Source organism: Drosophila rhopaloa, unplaced genomic scaffold (genome assembly GCF_018152115.1).
Source record: "Drosophila rhopaloa isolate 14029-0021.01 unplaced genomic scaffold, ASM1815211v1 contig_163, whole genome shotgun sequence".
Classification (NCBI taxonomy): domain Eukaryota; kingdom Metazoa; phylum Arthropoda; class Insecta; order Diptera; family Drosophilidae; genus Drosophila; species Drosophila rhopaloa.
Window position 1 is genome coordinate 1,955,423 of NW_025335043.1, and position 22,986 is coordinate 1,978,408.

The 22,986-nt window shown below is 38.1% G+C and overlaps 2 protein-coding genes across 4 annotated transcripts in view; one reads left to right on the forward strand and one right to left on the reverse strand.

Moving 5' to 3' along the window:
- Nucleotides 1-22,986, forward strand: part of LOC108051876 (protein alan shepard) — a 137,714-nt gene that overhangs the window by 29,563 nt on the left and 85,165 nt on the right. The window lies entirely within an intron of this gene.
- On the reverse strand, nucleotides 15,692-17,849 carry LOC108052728. Its single transcript, XM_017135195.2, has 2 exons — nucleotides 17,659-17,849; nucleotides 15,692-17,602 (listed from the first exon to the last, which is right to left on the reverse strand). The coding sequence occupies exons 1-2, from the start codon at nucleotides 17,742-17,744 to the stop codon at nucleotides 15,865-15,867; spliced, it is 1,824 nt and encodes a 607-aa protein (XP_016990684.1). The 5' UTR covers nucleotides 17,745-17,849; the 3' UTR covers nucleotides 15,692-15,864.

Genomic DNA, 22,986 nt, shown 5'->3' on the forward strand with positions numbered 1-22,986 from the left:
TCATAAAGTTGTCACCTTTGGAGAAATGGGGGCTTTTATGATTTAAGGATTATGTTGCAAAGCTGTGCTATTTATAGGCCACATTTATGGGTGTTGACTTAGGTTTTGTTGGGATATTTAAATGGTGTGTAAAAATAAAGAAGCGTTATATTGTCAAGTAAATTAAACAAATATTTGCATTATGAAATGTTAAGAGGATAATAAAAACAATATTTATAAATACTTCTATGACTAAGCGTAATGGTAGTTATAATGCCTTTTACAGTTCTTACTTTACTATATAGAGCACGTAACTTTACCACAAGAAATAAGAAGTGTGTAAAAAGATCAGGAAATCCATAATACCTTACTAAAAAATGAACAAGATAAACAGATATTATTTGGTTAAATTTCAAAACCACAAACCACGATTTTCTTGGCAGAATTTTCCTGAATCCAGTCACAACAACAATGAAGTTGAGAGCAAAACAGAAAATGACTAACAGCAGTAGTTACAATAATAAATGCAGCAACAACAATAGCCACGCTCCACAGAATAACAGACGCATTCTCAGCTGCAGTTGACGTCGACGTCGACTGAGCAGCGGCAGCGGCAGAGGCAGAGGCGGTGGCAGCGACTGAGGAGCGGCCGGCAAAATATTTGCAACGAACCGGCAATAGAAAGAGACCGGCAGCCGGAGAGACAGACAAAATACAAGAGCGCAGTGCAACTTGCCCGGCAACTTTACACTAAAAAAAATTCAAACAACCTAATTTCAAGATTTCTTATTGTAAAACTGTGTTTAAAGGCAGAACTTTTATGTGTTAGTAAAACTGCAATTGTAAAATTATAAAATTTCAATTTAACTAGTGGAATTAGAGCTTCTCTATCTAGAAAAAAATCAAACACCTTTTGTCATATGATCACAAGTAGGGACGAAATTCTTTTTCTATGCAAAAACAAATTTGTTGGCTTATTCATAAATGAAAGCATATTGCTCATAGTAAACATTTTCATTAAATTTTCTTATTAGTAAATTTAAATTTACTTTAAATTTAATTTTCTTATTGCTAAAAGTCTACATTTATTGTTATTTGGTTTATTCATGTATAAATATGAAAGTTAAAGTAAAAAGTATAATTTTTTTCTCTGCACAACATCTGCTTTTGTCTAGCCAAGGGAAACCTGCTGGTTTTCCTCCCGCCTCTTACCACTATTTCCCTTACCATTGCACCTTTGGCTCCACTAGAGTTGCATGCGAGAGAGCGGCAAACGGTAACAGTAAAAAAAAGTCAGACAGACACACAAACATTACGAATTGACGACTATAACATACCCGTTAAAACACCTTACTGTTTTTTTGTATTACTATATCTTGAAAATTTAAATAATGGGAACAGAATCAAGGAAAACATTTGAAATAGATCAGGTTTGGCAAAATGAATAAAATTTTAAATGGATTAATTTCAACTTAATTTTTATAGAAATAGACAATTCCGTGCCAGTATAAAAGTAGTTAAATTTAAAGTTATCGAGATAGAGTTTATAATACTTTTTAAGCTGTTTTGGAGAAGATCAAGGAGTTTCGCTTTTGTCCATTTTATTATATCATGGATCTTGTGCTGCGATACTATTTTCTATTCAAAAATTCGTCTAACCAAAGAAGTAAAGATAATCAGAAACCCTAATTATCCAAATTCAAAAGCCTAGGTTTTTGATATGTTTTAGAATCTAACATTTAGATAATAATATTTTTGAGCTACTTTGATGACCACTTTCTAAAAAGTTTATACTCTAAATCGTTTTTACTTATTCGGTAAGGGCTATTTCTAATATTTATAAACCCAATAAATATATTTTCAAGACTGCTACAAAAATAAAAAAAAAAGTTATAATACCCTGGATACACCCCAAGTACTGGGTAATAAAACCCAAAGTCTCGACTCACATGCAACGCCCGCAGCAGCGGTGGCAGCGCTGCCGAGAGAGCGACTGCGACGCCGGCAGATGCTCGACTTCAATTTCAGATTCAGAGTCTAGAGCCCGGCACGTTCGGCAATTAGTTGAACTTCGTTGCTCGGGTCGACGAGACAAAAACGAATCGAAACTGGAGAAATTCCCCAAAAAACGAAAAGAAGCAGACATCTAACAAACATAACAACAACAAACTTCAACGGGCGCGCTAAAAAAAGACAACTTTTCTAGTGCAAAAATCCTAACAATTTGTTAACAAAAAAATATTGCAACAGTGAAAACATTGAAAGGGTACAAAGTGAATTGAACTTAAGCAACTTTGAACTTTGATTTTAATGCAGCAGCAACAGCAACAACAACAGCAGTAATAATGAATGGCAACCGGCAATGTCTGGCTCGAAACCCCCAATTTCCCATACCCCCTCAGTCCTTTTCACCCAAAACAACCCCCTTTGATGACGCCCCTGCTGCTCTGCCAGCGTTGGCGTCGACGCTAGCGTCTCCGACAAATTTATCGATTTTTTCAGCCGCCACATTTGTTTGCACTTGCGTCTTGTTGTTGCTTTTGCTGTGCTATTTCCCATTTCCCGACTTCCCTTTAATGTTTAAATATTTTAAATATAGTGTAATTACTTCCAAAGAAATCGAAATTGTTGGTAAAATAATAAGGAATTGACGAAAAAGCTTCCTTTTGTTTGCAAGTTTCGGCTGTGTTTTTGTGTGATTCCGTGTGTGTCTTCACTTGTCTGCCAGGCTTGCCACCTTTTCGCAATATAAAAAGAAAAAAATAGAGGAAAACTCGCCAAAAGCAAGCAGAACAGTTTTGGTGGCCACTCCCCAACAACAAAAAATACCAACAAAAATAACAACAAGTCAACGCTCTGCAAACAAAAAAAAACAAAAGTAAAAGTACTCAAAAGGTAAATATTTTGGGAAAGGTAATGCCAAATTTGTAACCGAAAGTAAAAGCTTATTTAGCGATAGGGGAATTTAACCCATGATATATGGACTTTCAAAAAATTTTAAAAGAAAAATGACTTTCTAAGTAACTAAAATAAAACACTATCCATTATTTATAAGCTTAAGAAGCTTTTAATTCTAAAATATATGTGGGTTTCCTTAAACTACTTCAATTACTTTTCTTTCATTTTGAAGATCGGCTGAAAGGCGTTTTTAAGACTTAGTGGGGCCATACATCCTAACGAATAAATTTGCACAATAACACTTCAAAGGAAAGTGGTATTTTAACGTCCTCCCTTTGAATTAAAAATATATTTACTTATCCCCTATGCTATCCAACATTTTGTTGTATCTCTTTTATAGATTCCTTATGCAATCGCGATTTACAATGTCTTAATAAAACCGATTTTTAGTTTAAATGTAAGGAACAACATTTTTGCTTTGCGTACTTGTTTAAAATTTCTTTTCTATCAATATTTTTTATAAATTTATAAATCTATTTGATTTTCTTGTTTAACATAATAATTATTGATTTTATATAACGAATATAGACATTTTCCCATGGATAGAGCTTAAAATTCTAGAAGCGAAATCAAAGCTTTCCCCATTTTCCGACTGCAGAATCACTGCAATAGCTTGAGGACGTGCCAGCACCAACGCGACATCCTCTTCTATTTTCACAACCTCTCCCATTTCCCATCATCATTATCGCCGCTGTCAGCGTCATCGCCATTCGCCTACTCTCTGCCTTGGTATGTCAGCGTCTTTTTAGCGGGGGCGTTGTGGGCGTGGCCAGTGGCGTTGGCGACGGGGGCGGGGACTCTTTTTGGGGCTTGCCAGGAAGTTGCGCTAATTTTGAGCGGAAGTTTATTGCCAGCTTCATAATTTGTCTGTCGCTGCTGCTGCTTCTGGTGCTTTCCCTCCCCTTTATTTTATCACTTTTCCCGCTGCTGCTGTTGCGGGTGCTTCTATTTTGATGGCAATTACTGTACGTGTAGAAAGCGTTCAGGCTAAAATTAAATTCTGCCTGCCTAATCCCATTAAATATCTCGCGAATTGCGCTAATCAAGTTGTTAATTTAATGTTTGCTAAATTTTTAATTGAATTATGAATAAATGAAATTTTATTTCTAGCTCTCCTTAATGACTCTTTCTCTCTTCAACTTCATTTTTGCTGTTTGTCTTTGTGAAGTTGGTTAATTAAAATAAATTACATGTTGAAATTTGTACAAAAAACTCTTCTCAGTACAAAATTGGCGTGAATTGGTAGGAAAAAGTAGCGGGGAGTGATTGGGAGGGATTGTTAACTAGTTGAAGTTGGGAAAATTTTTGACTAACGAATGCTGGAAGTTAGTTCGTCGCCGGGAAATGGAAAATACTGCTGCTGATGAGTTGACAAAGGCAACGACCGCAAACGAAGGCATAGAAGCGGACATTGTTATATTTTTAAAGTGTAAACAAAATGTAAATTAAGTGCCTTAATCTTTAACTTGGCCCGTTTGATTTAAACCTCCTTTTAAAATTAACCAAAACAAGAATTTTTACAATAATTTTGAAGTTAAAAAGTTAACACCAACTTGCCAAATTAGGTTTAATGCTTTTACAATTTCTGGTATAAAGTCGCCTCTTCTCAAACATTCGCTTAAGCATGCAATCAAGTGTAATTGACATGGCAGTCCCAGATATGTTTGGAGAGTCCCTTCTGCCTCTATTTAAGCACATTTTACTGGCTACATACCCTACAGCTAGTGCTTATATCCTACTGTCCCTATCTACTTTCTTATTCTACGTTACTTCCACGATCTATTGTATTGTCTCTTTGAACCCTACTGTTCCTATTTAATGTACTATTCCTAAGGTCTCTAGATAACAGTGCCTATCTAATCCTTTGTGTCTACTTTTTGCTAATAAGCGAACTCATACGCCCCGTGGTGCAATGACAACGTTGAAAATCAGACGTCTGCAATTTCGATGACTTCGGCAACAATTTTTTGTCGCCTATACGCTTGGATGGACTGACTTGTCTGTACGAATAGCAAAAATCACAGATATAGCAACTTAGTTGTTGCTGTTGCTACTACATCTGCAACAGTCTGCAGATTGCTAATGGCCATTGTTAGGGAATCTTGTTTTGCGGCGGGTATAGATGGCAGAGACCAAAGAGAACATGCTCAAGCAAAAGTGAAGAAACAGAGTGACAGAGAAAAAGAGTAAATGAAAGAGATAGAGTCGATAGTGCATTCCTATAACTCGGTTCAAGTTCCAGCTTCAATGTTGTTGAACCGTTAGAAACGTCTTTGCTTCGCGTCATTGGAAGATGTTCTGCCCCTCGCAATTTTCTCCCATTCGCAACTAGTTTTCCTTCTCCTTCCCTTCTCAATTTTCACTTTTCTGCAAAGTTTTTTTCCTGTTTATACCCTTGCAGAGGGTATTATAATTTTGGTCAGAAGTTTGTAACGCAGTGAAGAAGACGTTTCCGACCCCATAAAGTATATATATTCTTGATCAGGATCAATAGGGGAGTCGATATAGCCATGTCCGTCTGTCCGCCTGTCCGTCTGTTTCAATACCGTTTGCGAGCTCAGTTTAAAAGCTAGCGATCTGAAACTTTCACAATCGTCCTAAAACATGTGTACGCAGATCAAGTTTGAAAATCGCCCCGATCGGACGTCTATATCCTATAGCTCCCATAGGAACAATTGGATATATCTTGCAAGAATTTATGATATTTCGCGCAGTGTAAAAGCTATTGACATTAATCTTTACAAATCGTATTTTTTTATGCATACCTTGATCAGGGTAAAAGCGCGTGGCGATCGGACGTCTATATCCTATAGCTCCCATAGGAACAATAGGGTAAAATCGGTTAAAATTTAATGATTTTTAGGATATTTCGCGCAGTGTAAAATCTATTGACATAAATCTTTCCAAATCTTATTTTTTTATGCGTACCTTGATCAGGGTAAAAATTATCAGAATATTTCGCGCAGTGTGTAAGCTACTAACATAAAATTTTCCAATTCTTATTTATTTACGCATATCTTGATTAGGGTAAAAGCGCTTGCCGCTCGGAAGTCTATATCTTAAAGGAGATAGTAAAAATTGTTAAAGGCTGCGAAAGTATTCCTTTTGTATATGACATTTTTGCAGTATAAAAGCAATTGACTTGAAACGATGCAAATCTAGTTTACTTATGTATACCTTATTCCTTTCGCTACTTTTTCACTTTTAGCAATTTCGTCAAAGTCTGCAAGGGTATTAAAACGTCGGCTTGCCGAAGTTAGCTTCCGTCCTCGTTTTTTTTTGTGTTTCCATTGGCGTTGTTCCGTTTGCCGTTGTCCAACATCCAACATCGTCTAATGCATCCGCTTAGCCTCGCCTCGTTCTCTGAATGGAATGGCTAAGCCAGCGCCAAAGCCAAAGCCAGTTAACGCCGAGCTGAGTTGGCCCAAAGGGGTTTTGAGGGGGGAAAAATGCGTTTAGAGCTTGACAGTCAATGCACCTGCTCACGGACTTTTCTTTGTCCGCATCTGCCTCTCTCCCTCTCGGGAGATTGTCATTGTGTGGTATTTTATCGCTACTCTCTCCATCTATATCTCTCCCCCTGACCAACTCTTCCTCCTTTTTCTATTTTTTTTGCAGCTGATTTCCATTTAATTGATTTCACATTCCATACGCGTGATTCATTTGGATCCATTTCAAAGAAGTTTGCCATTTGTCAGAATCAGTTTTAGATGGATGACATCTAATATTGAAAAAGTTTTTTTAAAGTGCTGGTAATAGATAATCGTAGTTGATGGCAAAGGGTTATGCAATTTCGAGGGTAAAAAATAAAAAATAACTCAAAAACTATTTTTGCTTTTTCTGCCTTTAGTTAACTTATTATGGTTTACTTTGAAAAAATATATTATTTTAAAATATTAATCTTAAATGTTAAGCCTAAAACAAATTAATTGTGAATGAAAATTTAAAAAAAATGTCGGTATATTAAATTTTAAAACAATTTTAGCAGTGATTGGTAACTGATATAGGTGTAGTATTCAACTGTAACACAAATTTGAACAGCTTTTTACAAATTTATCACGCCATGAAATTTGTATATGATAATTGCTGTTAGACCTTCACTTTTCACTTATATTTCAGCACGCTAGCCATCGATTTTATCTACAGACAATTCAAAAAACATAAACAGCTAATTTTCACTGCCTTAATGTTTAATAAAAACTAAAGTAACGTTGAACGTTATCCTTAAAACTGCTTTAAATTCTGGACAGCAAACTGAAATAAACTAGTGCCCACGCAGATATGCAGAAATAGATGACTTAACAACACCACCCACAGATCCTCCGATTACCCCTTTTGTCTATCGTAATTATGACCATAATAACCCCCATCAATTTCCGTTATAATCGCCATGCAGCCAACCGAACATCGAGCCACTTATTCCATTGTCACCTTATCCCACATGGTAAATGTTTATTATGCCTTTTTATTTTCGCTTTTGTGGGCGGCCGCGGGATAGGGTGAAAGTTAACGAACCATAAATCACGGGCACGATCAATGTCCGTATCTATACATCCATATGCCATGTCTTCGATGCATTCCATGCTGATACAATGACATCAATTACATGCCATAACATTTTGCATGTGCAATTTTACCGAGTGTCCGCCTCTCTCTCTCTCTTACCCACTCTATCTTTTGTCCTATCTCGCTTGCTCTTTGGGGAAAGGTAAGGGGAAAAAGGGACCTCCCCCCACTTAGCGCCAAACGACCGAAAATGGCCAGGGGAACGGAACTGAACAGAACGGAAAATACAGTTATTTAAGGCCTAAAACAATTGCATGCCTCGTTGGCTTTTCGGTCGATTCTGGTTTTGGGCCCAGGCTATCCATCTATTACGACCAACTCCCCCCGCAACCGTTTTTTGGCCCACCCACCACTTGCAGACTGTTTAAATAGACAACCGTCTGGGTCTGGGGCCTCAGTTTTTAGTCTGGCCGTGCTTTAATGCGTCGCTTTCCCCCACTTTTCCCCTACTCACACCCCACCCGCCCCTTTGATTTCCCCCCTCAAATGCACTTGAAATGCTTTTTCCAAGCGCATTTTCATTTATTTTATTGCAGGTTGTTTTTGTTGCTCTTGTTGTCTCTGTTACTGAGAGGTTCCTCTGCAGCGATATGCAATTTGTTTTATACGCTCATTGCCTGCACCGTCTTTCCTTGCACCCCCCTTTGGGCCCCGGTGCCCCCCCTTTAAAAACCCCCTGGAAACCTGCACCCATACTGCCTCTGTCTCTGTCTAACTGTCTGGCAGCCTATCGAGCGCCGACTATCTGTCTTTCTTTCCTTTCTTTGTATGCCTTGCAGTGGATTATGGGGGTATATTAGTTCGAAATAGTCTATTGACTAGAATTTATTACAACACTTTTTCATACAAATACCTTTAAATTGATATTTCCTGCTATTATATTTTAAAACAATGTTCTGATTTAATAAAAAAAAATTTAATTTAATTTGAAAAAAAAAATGTTTTAATTAAAATTTTTTAATTCGAACCATGTTATTATTAAATTAAAATTTTTTAGGCATAGAAATTAACCAGCCCACTTTTTGTAGAATTGTTTGATCTTTTGTTTTGATCTAATTCACAGCGTACGACCAATTCGACCCCTTTTTCATTTTTTTTGGCTGCGTGCTGAATGTGCCACTTGCTCCTCTCGGGCCGCGTTCAACGCTCAGCGTTCTAAATTAAAGCCTGAAGAGGCGCAGAGGCCGACGGGCGGCGAACTGCAACTCGAACGTCAGCCGCTATATCCACTCCACTCGACTCGACTCGCCAAAGCAAAACTCGTCTGCGGAATGAGACTTAACAAGTGGAAAAGTCTAAAACCGCAATCAAGTGGCAAACCGACCAATACACACAAAATACTTTTTGTATTATAGAGAATTTTGTTTTATTTTTAGAAATTGCCAATCAAACATAAACCAATCAAACAGAGTGGGAGATGGATGGTGGTGGGCTAGACGGTTGGAGGGGCGGAGACGAGGGGCTTGCTTGTTACCTTGATGGATTCGAGCTCACTGCAGGTTGTTACAGACGATTTAGCCCCGCCCACTGGCTCTAGCGCCCCTCCAAGTTGGTCAAGTTTTTGGCCAACATGTCCGCTTGTCGCTTGACTTGAGCCGAGTGGAATTGGCCTGACTTGTTGGCCCATTTGGCATTGTTTTGGCTTCAACAGCGTCTAGCATTGACATTCTTTAAATGTCTGCCACGCCCTTTTATTTTGTCATTTGCATGCAAGTGAGATTTTCACACTTTTTCTCCCCTACCATTAGAATTAATTAAAGCATTTGCACTTTGTATTCAGTTAGGGTTAGGGGCCTTAATTATTTGTAAATATTTTATCAATATGCAAAAGGTTCTCTTTTGTTTATGAAATATTTACAATGTGTTTTTTACATTGCGGAATTCCATTCATTTTTATTTGCCTCTTTTCAGTGACTTTTTAAAAGCTTATACATTTTATATTTCTGCGAACATCATTAAAATTTGTGTGGCATTTTTTATGCATATCCATTTATGCACATAAATTGCGGTGAAACAACACACAAAAACGTATATTGGTTAGCCGTATCTACCTTTTTGTATGTGCTTTTTAAAATTTGCATATTTTTCATTTGTTTTGGTCTTTTTGCTTCATGTAATTGCCCGCCAGGAAATGGGCATAAAGAAATTATATTTAATTTTTTATGCAAGCATAAATCAAAAAAGATGTGACATTGATAGGAATGCGAATGATATTACAACATATTTAAATACAATTTCGGAGTTCCGTTCTGGATTAGAGGTTCATTTGATATATGGACTAGATACAAAAACCAGAAAATTATTTTCATTCGAGCGGAAGAAATCAGTTAAATAAATCAAAGATTCTTTAGCTTATAAACAGCACGTTGTAACATTTTAAGAATACATCCCTATTTCTTTATAAATTTTATAATAGTCACCCATGAAGGTAAAATTAAATTTAATTTATTTCGGACATTACTCATACGCCTCTTGGTACACAGCTAGCAATCTGGATAAGAGATTTAAGTTTATACAAACATTTTCCATTTGATTATAGCATTTGAATCCAATTCAATTTAATTAAAATTATTTTGCGACTAAATACATAGCTGGCCATAGTACATTTCTGGACATTACTCATACGCCGCATAACACGCTTTGAGTGAATGAGAACGAGCGAAATGCAAATGAAAGCCAAGTGAAAATTTTAATTAACTGTGCTCGTCGTGTGCTTTTTATTAAATAATCTTAAATAGAATTACGTGACTTTGCTGCGCTTTGCCAGACACTTAATTATATGTTGGAAAACCCACAGACACTCTCATTTGGGTGAACACATACGCACACCGCACACATAGATAAACACACACCTTTAGGTCCATGTCCAAGTGGTTTCCGAGGTTAGTCTTTGGGGTTTTTTCGACTGGTGGCGGGGAAGGAAAAACGCTTAGCTGTTTTCCTTTTATTATTTGCTTACATTTTCCTTTATTTCATTTGGCTTTACTGTGCTGTTTTCATACATATTCACACACCCCTAATCTCACTTCTGTTGATTTTTATTTCGTTTGCAGCCTTTACTTCGCTGGAGGTTAAGTATCTGTTTACCTTTCTTTCTACACCTTATTCATTAAGTGCGTTCTGCGCCCCCATCGTCTGCTTGTGTATCTGTGCGAACTTGTTTATTTTTCTGGCCTGCAGTACATTTATTTGTCTGTCTTGGTAAGGAGCCAGCTGCCACTCACTGATTTAGTTCAGCAAACTTCCTATACTCTAATCAAAAAGAGTAACATGGTTGGGATACTGAAAATAAATAATTTTAAAATATTCAGTTTTATAGCCCAATAGAGGTATACGTTAATAGAAAAACACCTATAATCTCATTCCAATAAAGAGACCTGATTAATTTAATTAATTATTACCTACTAACTAAAGTGACATGTTCTTGTATTAAATTTAAGTTAATGTAAAACGCTTGCCTATTAATAGCTATCAATCGAATTTTGAATATTGGAAATAAGAATTTAATGCAAATATCTTTTGTAACAAAATAGATGCTATGGATTTCAAATCAACTTTTTTCATAGCATTTATTTACTTGTTTGTCTGCTAACCATCTGTGACTTTTGGCAGCTTTCCCTGTGATTTTTCGTTATGCACAACAAGAGTATTCATTTGCCACTAATAATTTTCCCCATTGTTTTCCTCTTCTTTGACTTTTATTATGCGCAGGCAACAATTTGGTCTAATAGAAATTTTTGCTTTATATCGAGTGTTTTGTTGGAATTGAATTCGATTCAGCTCATTCCGTTTTATCCCGCCCACCGCTGAGCAAGCAGCATTAAATTGGTGTGGCCAAGAAAATTGTTTAGCTGGGATTAGCTTTCAGCTGGCTTCTGCCACACTGCTCCTTTTTGGCCTGGCCTCATAAAAAGTTCATTCGCCAAAATGGCCAAATGTTTACTGTGCTCCAATCTAGCTCCCCCTTTCACGCCCCCTTTCTGATTCCGCTCGCATGTGGAATGTTTTTGCTTTTGCGGTTGCCTCTAGCCAATTGTTGTTTATATTTTTGGCTTATTTTTATTGGCTGTTTTTTCTGGCATTGTTTCGTTCGCTCTCCTTTGCCAGAGTTGATTGCCTGGCTCCTTGCCGGGAAATTGATTTGCATTTGTTTGTGGGGTGGCAGGAAAATTGCAGAGATCTTTCGATAATTGAAAATTGTATTTCGCACGATTGAGGGTCAAAGGTCAGTGAGAAGAGCGTCACTGGCAATGAGCTCACATACACCGTGGAATACAAAGCGGAGAAACAGTTTCATATTAATGTATTCATAAAATCTTTATTTACCATTCTCATATCAAATAAAACTAAAATTCTTTAATTTATGAAATATAAATGAAATTTATATGAGCCATATATACTTGAAAATTTGAAATAATTTATTAGCTCAGTAAAACCATCTTCTTTAAGTCTTTAATTTTCAGCCTGTGCAGCTGTGAACATCGATTCAAGGCAATTCACACATTAGCATTTTCCATGTCCTGTTTCCATTTCTCTGGTCCCTGGTCATTTGGCATCACTTTGTGGCCATTACAAACTTAACGGCGAACTTCTGGCCAACATGATGAGGTCACCTTCTGATCAAAAAAAAAGAGGGATAAAATCGTTGCATGGGGCAATAGAATCACCTACATCCTCCCACAAAAGCCGACCTCCACTTTTTATACAGTACTGTGCAAATAGGAGAAAGCAGCTGCAGTTTGCAGTTGCCGAGTGGAAAATTTAATTACATGCAAATACCGTTAACTGTGCAGGGACAGTGGATTGTGGAAATGCTTTTTTGCGGACAGGGTTCTACATAGCCAACATGCCAAAGGACTCGGGAGGATGATGCCCATGGCCAAAGGACAATCGTCTGACGGCTCCTTGTTATTGTTGCGAGTGAAGTGGTGGTTCACAAAATAAAAAAAGAAACAGAGTTTTTCTTTTAGCTGCAATTGCAGTTGTTGTGGCTATTTTCTCCCACATGCAAACACCAAACACACTTGCATATATGCAAATCCTTCTCATAAAGCTCGTTATTATTCCTTCTTTGTTTTCTCCCCTTTTTTTATTCTCTCCCATGTTTTGTTTTATCTATGCAACTCTTGGGAATATTTGTTTTATTCCCGCATGCAGGTTAAAGCTAATATTTGCATATTAGCTGGATTTCCTATTTTTAATAGAAATAAAAAACAATGGATTGTTCAGCTTTAAATCAAACCGAACAAGAATTTATTGCAGAAGAATACAATTTATTTAAAATGCATTTCTGCTTCAGGCAACATCCTATCTAATGGAGCATGATGCTATTGTTTTCACTTTTTTCATGTCGATACATTTAAATGGATTTAATCATTTTTATTTGGTATGCTTTCATACACTCTGAGATTTTCTAAGAACCTAGCTTAAACTATATATTAAAGCTATTTTTATTTTATTAAAATATTTATTTTTAATTGTTCAAATATTTTTTTTTTTGAAAGAAATACTAATTGCTTAATTAAGTTTGAGATTGGATTAGTTGCAAATTGCAAAGAAATCAAGCATTAATTCTTTTCTCTCGGGTTGGGTGGCTTTAAACTTTTCTTGCCGCACTTTGATTTGGATGGCAAATCGCAAAGTTTATGTTATTTTTTTGTTTTAATGTCTTCTCTTGTTGTTTGCTGTCAAAGTTTTAACAGTTGCTGAGGAAGTTATTCGCATGAAGCCTTTGTTTACACATAGTTATTGTCATTGTCAGTTAATGTAAATTTATTTTTACAATTTTTGGAGTCCTGGATTTTGTCAGTTTAATGTTTACTATATTTAAATATTTAATAGACCGTTAGGATCAAGTACATACTTCGTTTTTTAAGCTTTAATAAGCTTATAATACTAATGCCTACTTAACTAATTTATGTTCATAAAAAATTAATTCTATTAAATTATATTTAATAGAAAAATAAATCCATTTTACATTTCATTGAATTTTTGTATTCAATTTACGACACTATGGGCTGGTCCATTTTTTGATCAAACAATATTAAAAAACAATCCATCACATTTTTTGCTTTTCCCTCTAATTTTGTAGTAATTTTTTTTAAAGATATTTATTACTGCGACACTGCGTATACGTAATTTCTTTTATAAACGATTACAAATTCTTCCACCCACAAGAGCTATTTAGTTTTCATTTGAAGCTCATTTAAACCCAGAATCGCCCACAAAATTGAGCTTAATATTTTCAACCCCACATGCTAGGCACAAAAGTTGGCCAACCAATTAGTCAGAAGTTCTCATATGTGGGCTCTAACGACGTCTGCTTTGACTTTGTGGCAGCCAAAAAGGGGGAACGAAATGGGGGGCTAATTCACACGCCGAACCACTTAACAGGTAAAGGTGAGTGTTAAGCCCGAGATTTATTTACATGGCCAGGTTTCTTGGGACGAGCCACGTCAGAAAGTGCACAAATTACCTGTGATTGGTCGATGGAAATATATGCCTGCTCCAGTTACCACACCCTCCCCATTTTCCCCGCCCTCCCTTTTGGCGCAGTCTGACAATTAATCACTTTGTCATAGACGACGTCGCCCTTCGATTTGCAGGCTCAAACACACACACACACCCACGAGCCTTCAATCATTAATTTATCATGTGCACTTAGCAGGAAAATTGCGATAAACCCCCCTCAATGTTTTCACTGCAGTGTCCTGTGTCCACTGCTATACTTTGTTTTTTGTTTTGTTTGTTTCTTTCTAGGTTTCATTTTGTTTTGCATAGTTTGTTTGTTCGACTGTCGTTGACATATGACACCGTGTGGGCGGCCGGGGGGCGTGGCAGACGCAGTTTAATTACCGCAGCTGAGCAGGGGGCGTGGCACGCGTAAAACGACAAATTAATTGCGCCAACAATTTGCTGCAGAGTCGCAGTTGGCGTGGATATTTACACGCAAAATTAAAAATTAATGCAATCAGCAAACAGCGAAAAAATTCAAACAGCCCACAAAGCAGAACCCACTTTTTGTCCGCTTTGATTGTTCAGTTGATGAAATTTTAATTGTATTTGAGTGAATGCAATTTATTATAATAAATATATGAAATGTGCATAATAAAAAAGAACTAACCTATTTCTCTTCTTTTTTTTGTCGTTGCAGGTAAGCCGAATACTTAATTAATAAATAACGGTTAATGGTTCAAGGTAAAATAAAGAATTTAAGTCAGAGATTTTTAGCATTCAAAGGTGGAATTTTAAGCCTGAAAGCGAAACTTGAAAACCATTTAACTCAACCTGTCGTCTCTATTATCTCTCAGCGACAGGCGAGACCACAATGTCAGTCCCTTCCTTTCCTTCGTTCACCTCGCTCTGTTGTCGAAAAATGCAATTTTTAAATTTCCATTAATTTCGCGCTGTCGACTTTTGTGAAATGTCGCTGTTTGAGAATCCAGCGCTCGAACGAAAATAAAGACAGAAATGTCTTCGGGTGCAACAACAATGTTGTCAGCCATGCAAATAAGCACAGGTGAGAGAAAGAGCTGGCGTGGTGGCACAGGTAACCTGCTGTCTAAGTGACTGATGCCCGAGAGTGTGTTCTGTTTTTTTTTTCCTGGGAAAATGGGAAAATGGTAAGGCTCCTCAGCAGGCCGCCGGCAACAGCATTCCGTAGCGATTTTTTTTTTGCGTTTGTTACCTGTGCTGTTTTTAATGACACACACGGACCACGCCCATCGACGCCCATCGCTTGTCGAGAGGTGGCAATAACACAGAGGGGCCACCGCTTCAAGGAGCGACGTCCTACGACTATTTTAGCCAGAGATCCTCTTGTTGTCGTTGTGTCGCTGAACAAGCGACTTTGCACCGACAACGTGACATTTAATTCAAAATGTTTTACGCGCTCCCTCACACTAGCTCGCTGCTCTCGGTTTTCCTCACACACATTTTCCTCTTGTCGAGCTTGTTAAAAAAAAGAAGGAAAACCCTGAAGGAAGGATAACATGTCGAGACATGGATATGGAAAAGCTGTAAATGGCAAATTGATGCCACTGAATCAGTTCTTTCAGCACTGCAAATATAAGAATTCAATGTAATGCGACTATTTTATAATTTGGGAAAAGCTATTTATTCACAGATGCCATAAATAATTATTTTCTTGTTAACCAAGTGCTTTAAATTCAATAAGGGCGATCGCAAATTAAAGAAAACACCTTTTAGTGTTCAACTTATAATTTATATATTCATTTTTTACACTTGATCAATTGATGAAATATTTAAATCGTTAATCCAGTAATGTAAGCTACTTTTGGTTAAATAAAAATGCATAATATATATGGGAATGTTGGCTCAGTCCGGAAAAAGTTGTTAGAGCTAGTCATCATCGTCTTCTCCCTCGCCTCCTTCAACTTCACCGCCTCCGCCGCCCTCCTCCTCCTCGACCATCTCCTCCGAGGAGCTGACCTCCACAATGGGTTCGATCTCCGAGACCAGATCCTCCTCGAAGTCGCTGATCTCGCCCAGTTCTTGCAGACACTTGTCGTAGTTCTCATCGAAGCGAATGTTCTCATTGAGCGATCTAACCTCCACATCCTCATCGGGAGGAAGTAGGGCAGGAGCCGTGCCAGGTGGACATTCTGTTATATTTCTTATTCTGAGCGTATGTATATGGAACATAGCCGATCGGTTCGATTCCAAAAGAATCTGATGAAATACACTCAACAGACGATCCATATTTCCAAACATCCTAACCGTGGCACTTTTCGGATCTTCGCCCTCCTCCAAAATACGACCCACAATGTTGTGGCGATACGGATCCATTAGATAGATGAATTCCGACTTCTTCCACAGTGAATACATCTGATTGTTGATCTGAAAGATCACATAATCGTTATTATCGAGAGCTTTCTCCAGCATCAGATGAAAGTCGTTGAACTTGTACATCGGCACGCACTTCCACCAGCCCTCGTAAACATTTGGACTGAGCATGATTTCGGCCACAAACTGACCCATTCGGATCTGTCGTGGAAAATCATCCAGATCCATGGGTAGATTAAGATCAACGCAAGGCTCCCAGCAGTTTTTGCACATATTAACGCCATAACACATGACCTTGTCGTACATCTTCATGTCCCAAGTGGCCGGATGATCGATTTTGGAGGCCAAAGCGGTGGCCACAGCCACTGGCAGAGCACTGCGATTCCTCAGGGCATCCTTTGAGTTCAGAGTGAGATGAAGGTTAGACTTCACATAGGCATAATCCGAGGCAATCACATCGAACTGGCTCATCCGCATACCATGCTCCCGCTCCCAACTCTGACCCGTGTTTCCAGGAGTGGCCATTCGCACCACGATGATCTCCCTGATCGAAAACCTATTGGTCTTTTCCAGATCGCTTTCCTTCTTGATCAGCCAGATAACATTGTCGAAGGACTTGAGGCCCAGTAGCAAGGGATAACCCTCCTCATAATTTGGTTTCATGGTGTTCTTGTCCCTGCCATTAAGATCCAACACCATCCATACACCTTTCTCCTTCCAGATCAGTAGGTACCAGTTGGGTGTGAAGAAAACTCCGTATTTTGCCTTTTTGAAGAAGGCTCTCAAGATCCTCCGAAGATTTTGTATTACGTTTGGGTAACCGTAGATCTCGAAGGGAGCCTCCAACTCCATGGCAAATTCAATATCGTTGATCATAAAATGACGTGTCACCCTGCGTTCATTTTCGTCATAGATATCCGGAGATTCAACCATATTGGGAGGATCCATGTTTTCGGAATCATTGTACAACACCTGAGCCTCGTTCGCTATCATGTCAATTGTCTCCGGGTTCCACTCATCGCGCCGTGTGTAGTAGGAGTGGGCGAATCCCTTAAGATTTCCAGCAAACCGAACGCTCTCCTGATTCGGAATACCCCCCTTTACAATAATTGTACCGCAGACTACGCCTATGGGATATCCCAACGAACGGTCGATATCGTTACGACGCATTCGCGCACATGCTTTCGGATCGAAGGGCTGGACATAGGGTTCATCGTGGCCGCCGAAGATCAGGCAATTCTTGAAGGAGCAGGGATTGTAGGGCTCGGGCCACAGTTTTTTCAGGCGCACCAGACTGTAAAATTATTTAAAGAACGGCAAATATATATACACGGAAAGTGCTATACTTACGGTGGAGCACAAGGCGGGCAGCAAGGTGAACATGCAGGGGGACAACCTGGTCGGCAGCATGCTCCTGCTTTCAACCGATTGGCCATTTCACAAAGATTTCGAAATTTTACTATATTATTACAAATAATTTTACGAGATCCAATCGTTTGCTTGCCTGGTGTTGGCAACTACTAATGAGAAGGGTTCCTAGGATGCTGACAGGCAGGTTACTAGGAATAATATAAAACCTACAACGGCTGACTTATTGAAAATATTACATTTAAAAAAGTTGATCAGGTATATTTAAGTTGTGCAACTCAATGTATATTAAAGGAATCTTTGGCTAGAATTTAAATATATTTTTAAAGGGTTTCATTTAGTTTACGTGCCAAACTGAAATCGGACAAATTGCTACAAATATTAAAATTCTAATAAAAAATTGTAATTGAAAAGTTAAAATCCCCAACGATTATGTTAAAAAATACCTATGGCTTATACTTTTTATGCAGAGCAAGCTTAAACTTTCCAACTATTAAATGCAGGGAAACTCTGTAAAATAATCTCTTGCAGTACGAACGCAAACGTTTTTCCTCCACACAAATCACTTATTCCTGCACTTAGCCAACCTTTCATTAGCCCCTCCTTTCATCAATTGACTCACCTGCTGACAGATTTGATCTGGTCTAAGAGCTCAGACGAGACCACAACGGAAAACCCCCGACTTTCATTATACAAATTGCGTTTGCAGTTGTCGATGGCGGCGGGCACTCACATGGGATGGCAAACTTATGATAATTTTTATTGTGCACACTCCAAGTCAGCAGTGGAAATCAGTTGAGGGCCATTTTTGTTTTTGGCTTTTACGAGGTCGGCAGTTAATTCCTTATCCGGCCAACAGAAGAGACAGTTAACAGGCAACAGCTAAATGTAATTGGAAAGCTCATCAAGTGCTGTCGTTGGTTGTTCGTTGTTTGTTCTTGTGGCTTGCCACTTGAGTGGGCCCGCAAAAGTATGCAAAGAATTTGTGCTGCCATCAAGTTTGGTTTATTTTCCGCTGCTATTTTCGCCATGCGGTTTATTGAAAACCAGCTCGGCGTATACGTAACGTAACGGAGCCATCAGCATCATCAGGGGAACCTCGTCGGAGTCACTCTGCTTAGCTAAGCTGCTTTGATGGCATTTACGAGCGAGCCCTTTATTGTCCTTTTGTTTTTGCTTCTCGTTGTTCCTGTCGCTGTGTGGTATCCACGTAATTGGCTTAGCAAACGAGAGGTTTTTGGGGTAAATATATATCTATATACATGTATTTATATATATACATATATAGAGAGAGAAAGAACAGTGCTATTAACAATTTCGTTGTGTGCAACGTTTTTATTTCGTGTCATCCAATCAGCAAGGATTCCATTTCCACCCACACCCCCTTTGGAGTACATGTGAGATTGATTCCCCGAGCAGCCATCAAAGGGGATTTCTTTCCTTATTTTTCTAGTCCACCCCTCTGAGATTTTTCATTTTTCGTGTTGGAGGTTGCCTGGCCGCCTGGACGGACTTCCCTTCGATATCTACTCGGAGTGCAATAAATTTAGCTCGAATCGTAAATTTTAAACACTTCATTAAACAAACGAAAAGGAAGCAGAATCGCTTAACGATTATCGCCTGGGTCTCACCCACTCAACTCGCTGCTCCGCCCATTACTGCCTATTATTGCACTCAAAGAAAAACATATATTTTTCGTCATGTATTATTTTTTTTGTTTCTAAAAAACATTATTATTTCACTATTTTAAAACGAATTTTGAAATGTTTTACTTTTAATAAAAATTATCTATAATATAATTTATAGTCATATATAAAAAAAAGTTTAAAGTTAATTCCACTCATCAATTAAAACATTTAAAAATAAAGAATTAAATTACATATTTCAAAAAATGGTTTTTTAGAATCCGAATTTATTTTGTTATAACTCTTTGATTGAAAAACCCGCAAATAAAATGAACTCGCAACTAATTGCTTTCAAGAAGAAAATAAGATAGTAAGAAAATGTTCTTAGTGAGAATATATATTTCATAATAATAATATAGTCTTCTCAGCATGAATATAGTTTTCATAAAATCATATACACTTTTATTAAATCTCACTGTTGTATATTTCGGTGTATTTGCAAAAGTGGACTGGGTCTTAAACATTTTCATTTTCCATTTTCGGTGCTGCATCAAAGCCCGTGGGGAAAAGTCTTGGCAGTGCAGCCGAAGTGAGCAGGATAAACTTCAACTCCTCCTTTGGAACCGCCACCATGATGACCACTGTGGATTGGAGCCAAAACCTTTCCTTCTTGCCCGTTTTCAAACCGCTCGAGCTGTCGTCTGGTTCAGTGCCCAATAATGATTTCCATTGCGAATTATTTGCATTTCCCCAAACTCATTATGTTTGCATTGTGCAAAAATTCGCCTCGACGTTTGCCATGGCCATCCACCTGAATTTGTTATCCAGCTTTCTCCACCTCAGCCTCTTGATCCAAATTCCGTGTGCCCTCCACCTGAAAATAATTTCAAATGCTTTGTTAGCTTTGGCGGTTTTTGGAGGATGCCAGCCGGATTCTTAGAATTTTGAATGGTTTTTGCTAATGGAATTTCACTCCCGCTGATTGAGTTGTATTTCACAATTACCTCAAATTAGAGTACCTGGATAGAAGCCAGTTTCTCAGAAATATATTTCATATTTTTTGTCAAACCATAGTTTGATTAACTACATTTTATCAGAAAAAGGCATAGCGTTAGTAATTTTATAAAATTGTATTTAATTTTCATATTGTTCTACTTGAAAACAAAAATAATATGTTGCAATAAAAAGGCATTCAATTAGTCTTTTCAGTGGTTGCATTCCCAATCTTTTATATTAAATATTTCACCATCACTAAAATTTAAACTCATTGAATATGCTTTATACATATTTTCATTCCTAACGGTTGGTAAAAATTGCACGCCATTTTTTCGGGGTCATAAATTTAATTAACTTTCTTTAATAAATAAAATCATGATGCATGTAGGTGTGGGAAGTGGAGAATCATAAAATGGTTTGAAAAATTATATTTCCGGTGAGGAAGGTGGCTGCCCTTCATCGTTATTTAGCCCTCGCCATCTCGACCATTCCATTTCATTTTATTTCGTTGCGTTTATTACATGTCAAGCGTCAATGAATGTCAGTTTGACAGTTCATAAGACAAATACGACAATGGCGGCTATGGCAGCGGAAATGGTGGTATAGTTTTGAGGGTTTTTCGCTGCGGCGGCGGTAGGTGCTTCGGTACAGGTGCGTCTGGGTGTTTCGCTGCGGACATTAATGTGTCAGCGTGTGCAGCGTCTTGTGACATTCGAGGGACGTGCTCAGGCGTCAGGACGAAACCCCCTTTGCCACCCAACCAGCCACCCACCCACTCCAGCCACTGCATCCCTGAATAATGTGGGTAGATGTGGCCCAAAAGACGAAGCCCGTAGTCTTTGGCCATTCTCGGCGAACGTGTAAGTGGCCCCGGGCAGAAGAGATATTGTGGGTGGATGCGGAAGGATGTGGAAGGATGTGCGAGAGGCTGCAGCTGTCGTCGGAACATGACAACTTATTGGCATTTGGCTGCCAGCTTCCCTGACAGTTTGCTTATACATTCAAGGCATTAAACAATCTCTAGGTGTAAATTGAAAATCAGATAAAAATGGGTAGCTTGTAAAAAGAAATAACACTCAGTTTAATATATTGAAAAACGTAGAAAATACACTTTGAATCAATTTCAAGGTAACTCATTACCTCATTGTAGCAATGTACAAAACAATTTATACCACTATTATTTAGTGGAGGACAAAATATAATTTAGGAGATAACTTAGAAAAGTGAAAAAGTTTTTATAAATATGGTCAAGACTTCCAAGGTTTATTAATATGTATAAAATATGTATATTTTTTACTGTGTACATCTGTGCTTCTAGGACTTTGCTGCCCAGAAATTTCTCGCCTCTGGAGTAGCTCTGCTCCCTTATTGACATTTCCCTTCCCTCGTTGACAGCCTAGAAGTTTTCAATGCATTGTCATAAATCATTTTGCGGCAAAAACAAGTTGAACGCCACGCCCACACATCTGACTGCCGCATGCCGTGGACATTCCATTGTGTTTGCCAGGAAAATGGCCGTGGGTGCAGGGAGAAAATGGGGAAAAGCGGCAGGGAAAATTCGAGCAAGTCCGAGGTAGAGAAATGTCAAAGTTGAGTCAGCTTTGTGTGAAGTGGTGGGCATGGCTGGAATTCCCTTCACGTTGGAATTCCACCTCCACTTATTTTTGCTCAACTGCCTTTGCTTGCCTTGGCATATGTCAAGTTCCTCGGCCATACCTGGACTCAAGTAGGAGAGGATTCTATAGCTTTTTTATTCCTATTTCTGGTTGCATTATCATCGCCATTATCCAGTCGAGTTGAGTGGCGAAAACGGCTTGAAGGAATGCCTTGGGTACCACTCAATATTGCGTATACGCCGCATTGTTCACCACTTACTGATGCGCAGCATACGAACTTCATATATTTCATTATTTCAGACTTGATTTTAACTGATGTCTTTTATTATGTAAGTTACTTGAAGAGTGTTGAGTTTTCAGACCTTTATGTGCTGTGTACATCTGTTGCCAAATGGGTTTCAGCTCCTTTCGGTTTTGCAGATTGAAATTGTTTTTGGCAACACGGGACTCTGATGTTTTTAGAAGCCTGACATAAACAGCTGCTGCTATATATTATATTTGTAAGATTAACACGTTCCCTATTTTTTTTTATAATCAAAAAGGGAACAATATGTGTAGAGGGGATAGTTTTCTGTTGATTAAAAACTAGGTTATTTTTTGCATAAGGTTTTCATGTGCTACACGTAATGCACAGATTTTTATAGCTTTAAAATATACGATTTCCAGCAGGGACATTCACTAATCCCCTTTCATTTCCTACACACACTAATTTCCTTTTAATTACCAACTAATTGTTTGTTCTAAGAATTGGAATCTTGTCGCTCAATCTTTGCGACTTATTTTTCTCCGTTTTGCTTTGCTTTTTGATTATTTCAACCTGATATCCGACATTTTTAGCTTAAACCCCTTCTTTGGTCTCATTAAGCAGCCATTTCTCAAATTCTCTCTCACTGTGCAGTGCAAAATTGCAGCCACTTCCTTTAGCTGCTGCTCGATGTCCTGATTACTGGCAACTGCTTCCGTTTTTAATATTTATAATCCAGTGTAATTAAGACGAGAGCGCCAAAGAGTCGCGTACCAAAACGAAACCAGAAGAAAAATGTAGCATTAATTACCAGGAAAGCTTTTTATGG

What these genes read in the sequence shown, in the direction of transcription:
- LOC108052728 (XM_017135195.2), bottom strand. Translation starts at nt 17,744, where the DNA reads ATGGCCAATCGGTTGAAAGCAGGAGCATGCTGCCGACCAGGTTGTCCC. An exon ending in TGCCCGCCTTGTGCTCCACC is followed by an intron (nt 17,603 to 17,658) that starts GTAAGTATAGCA and finishes ATAATTTTACAG; the next exon opens with TCTGGTGCGCCTGAAAAAAC.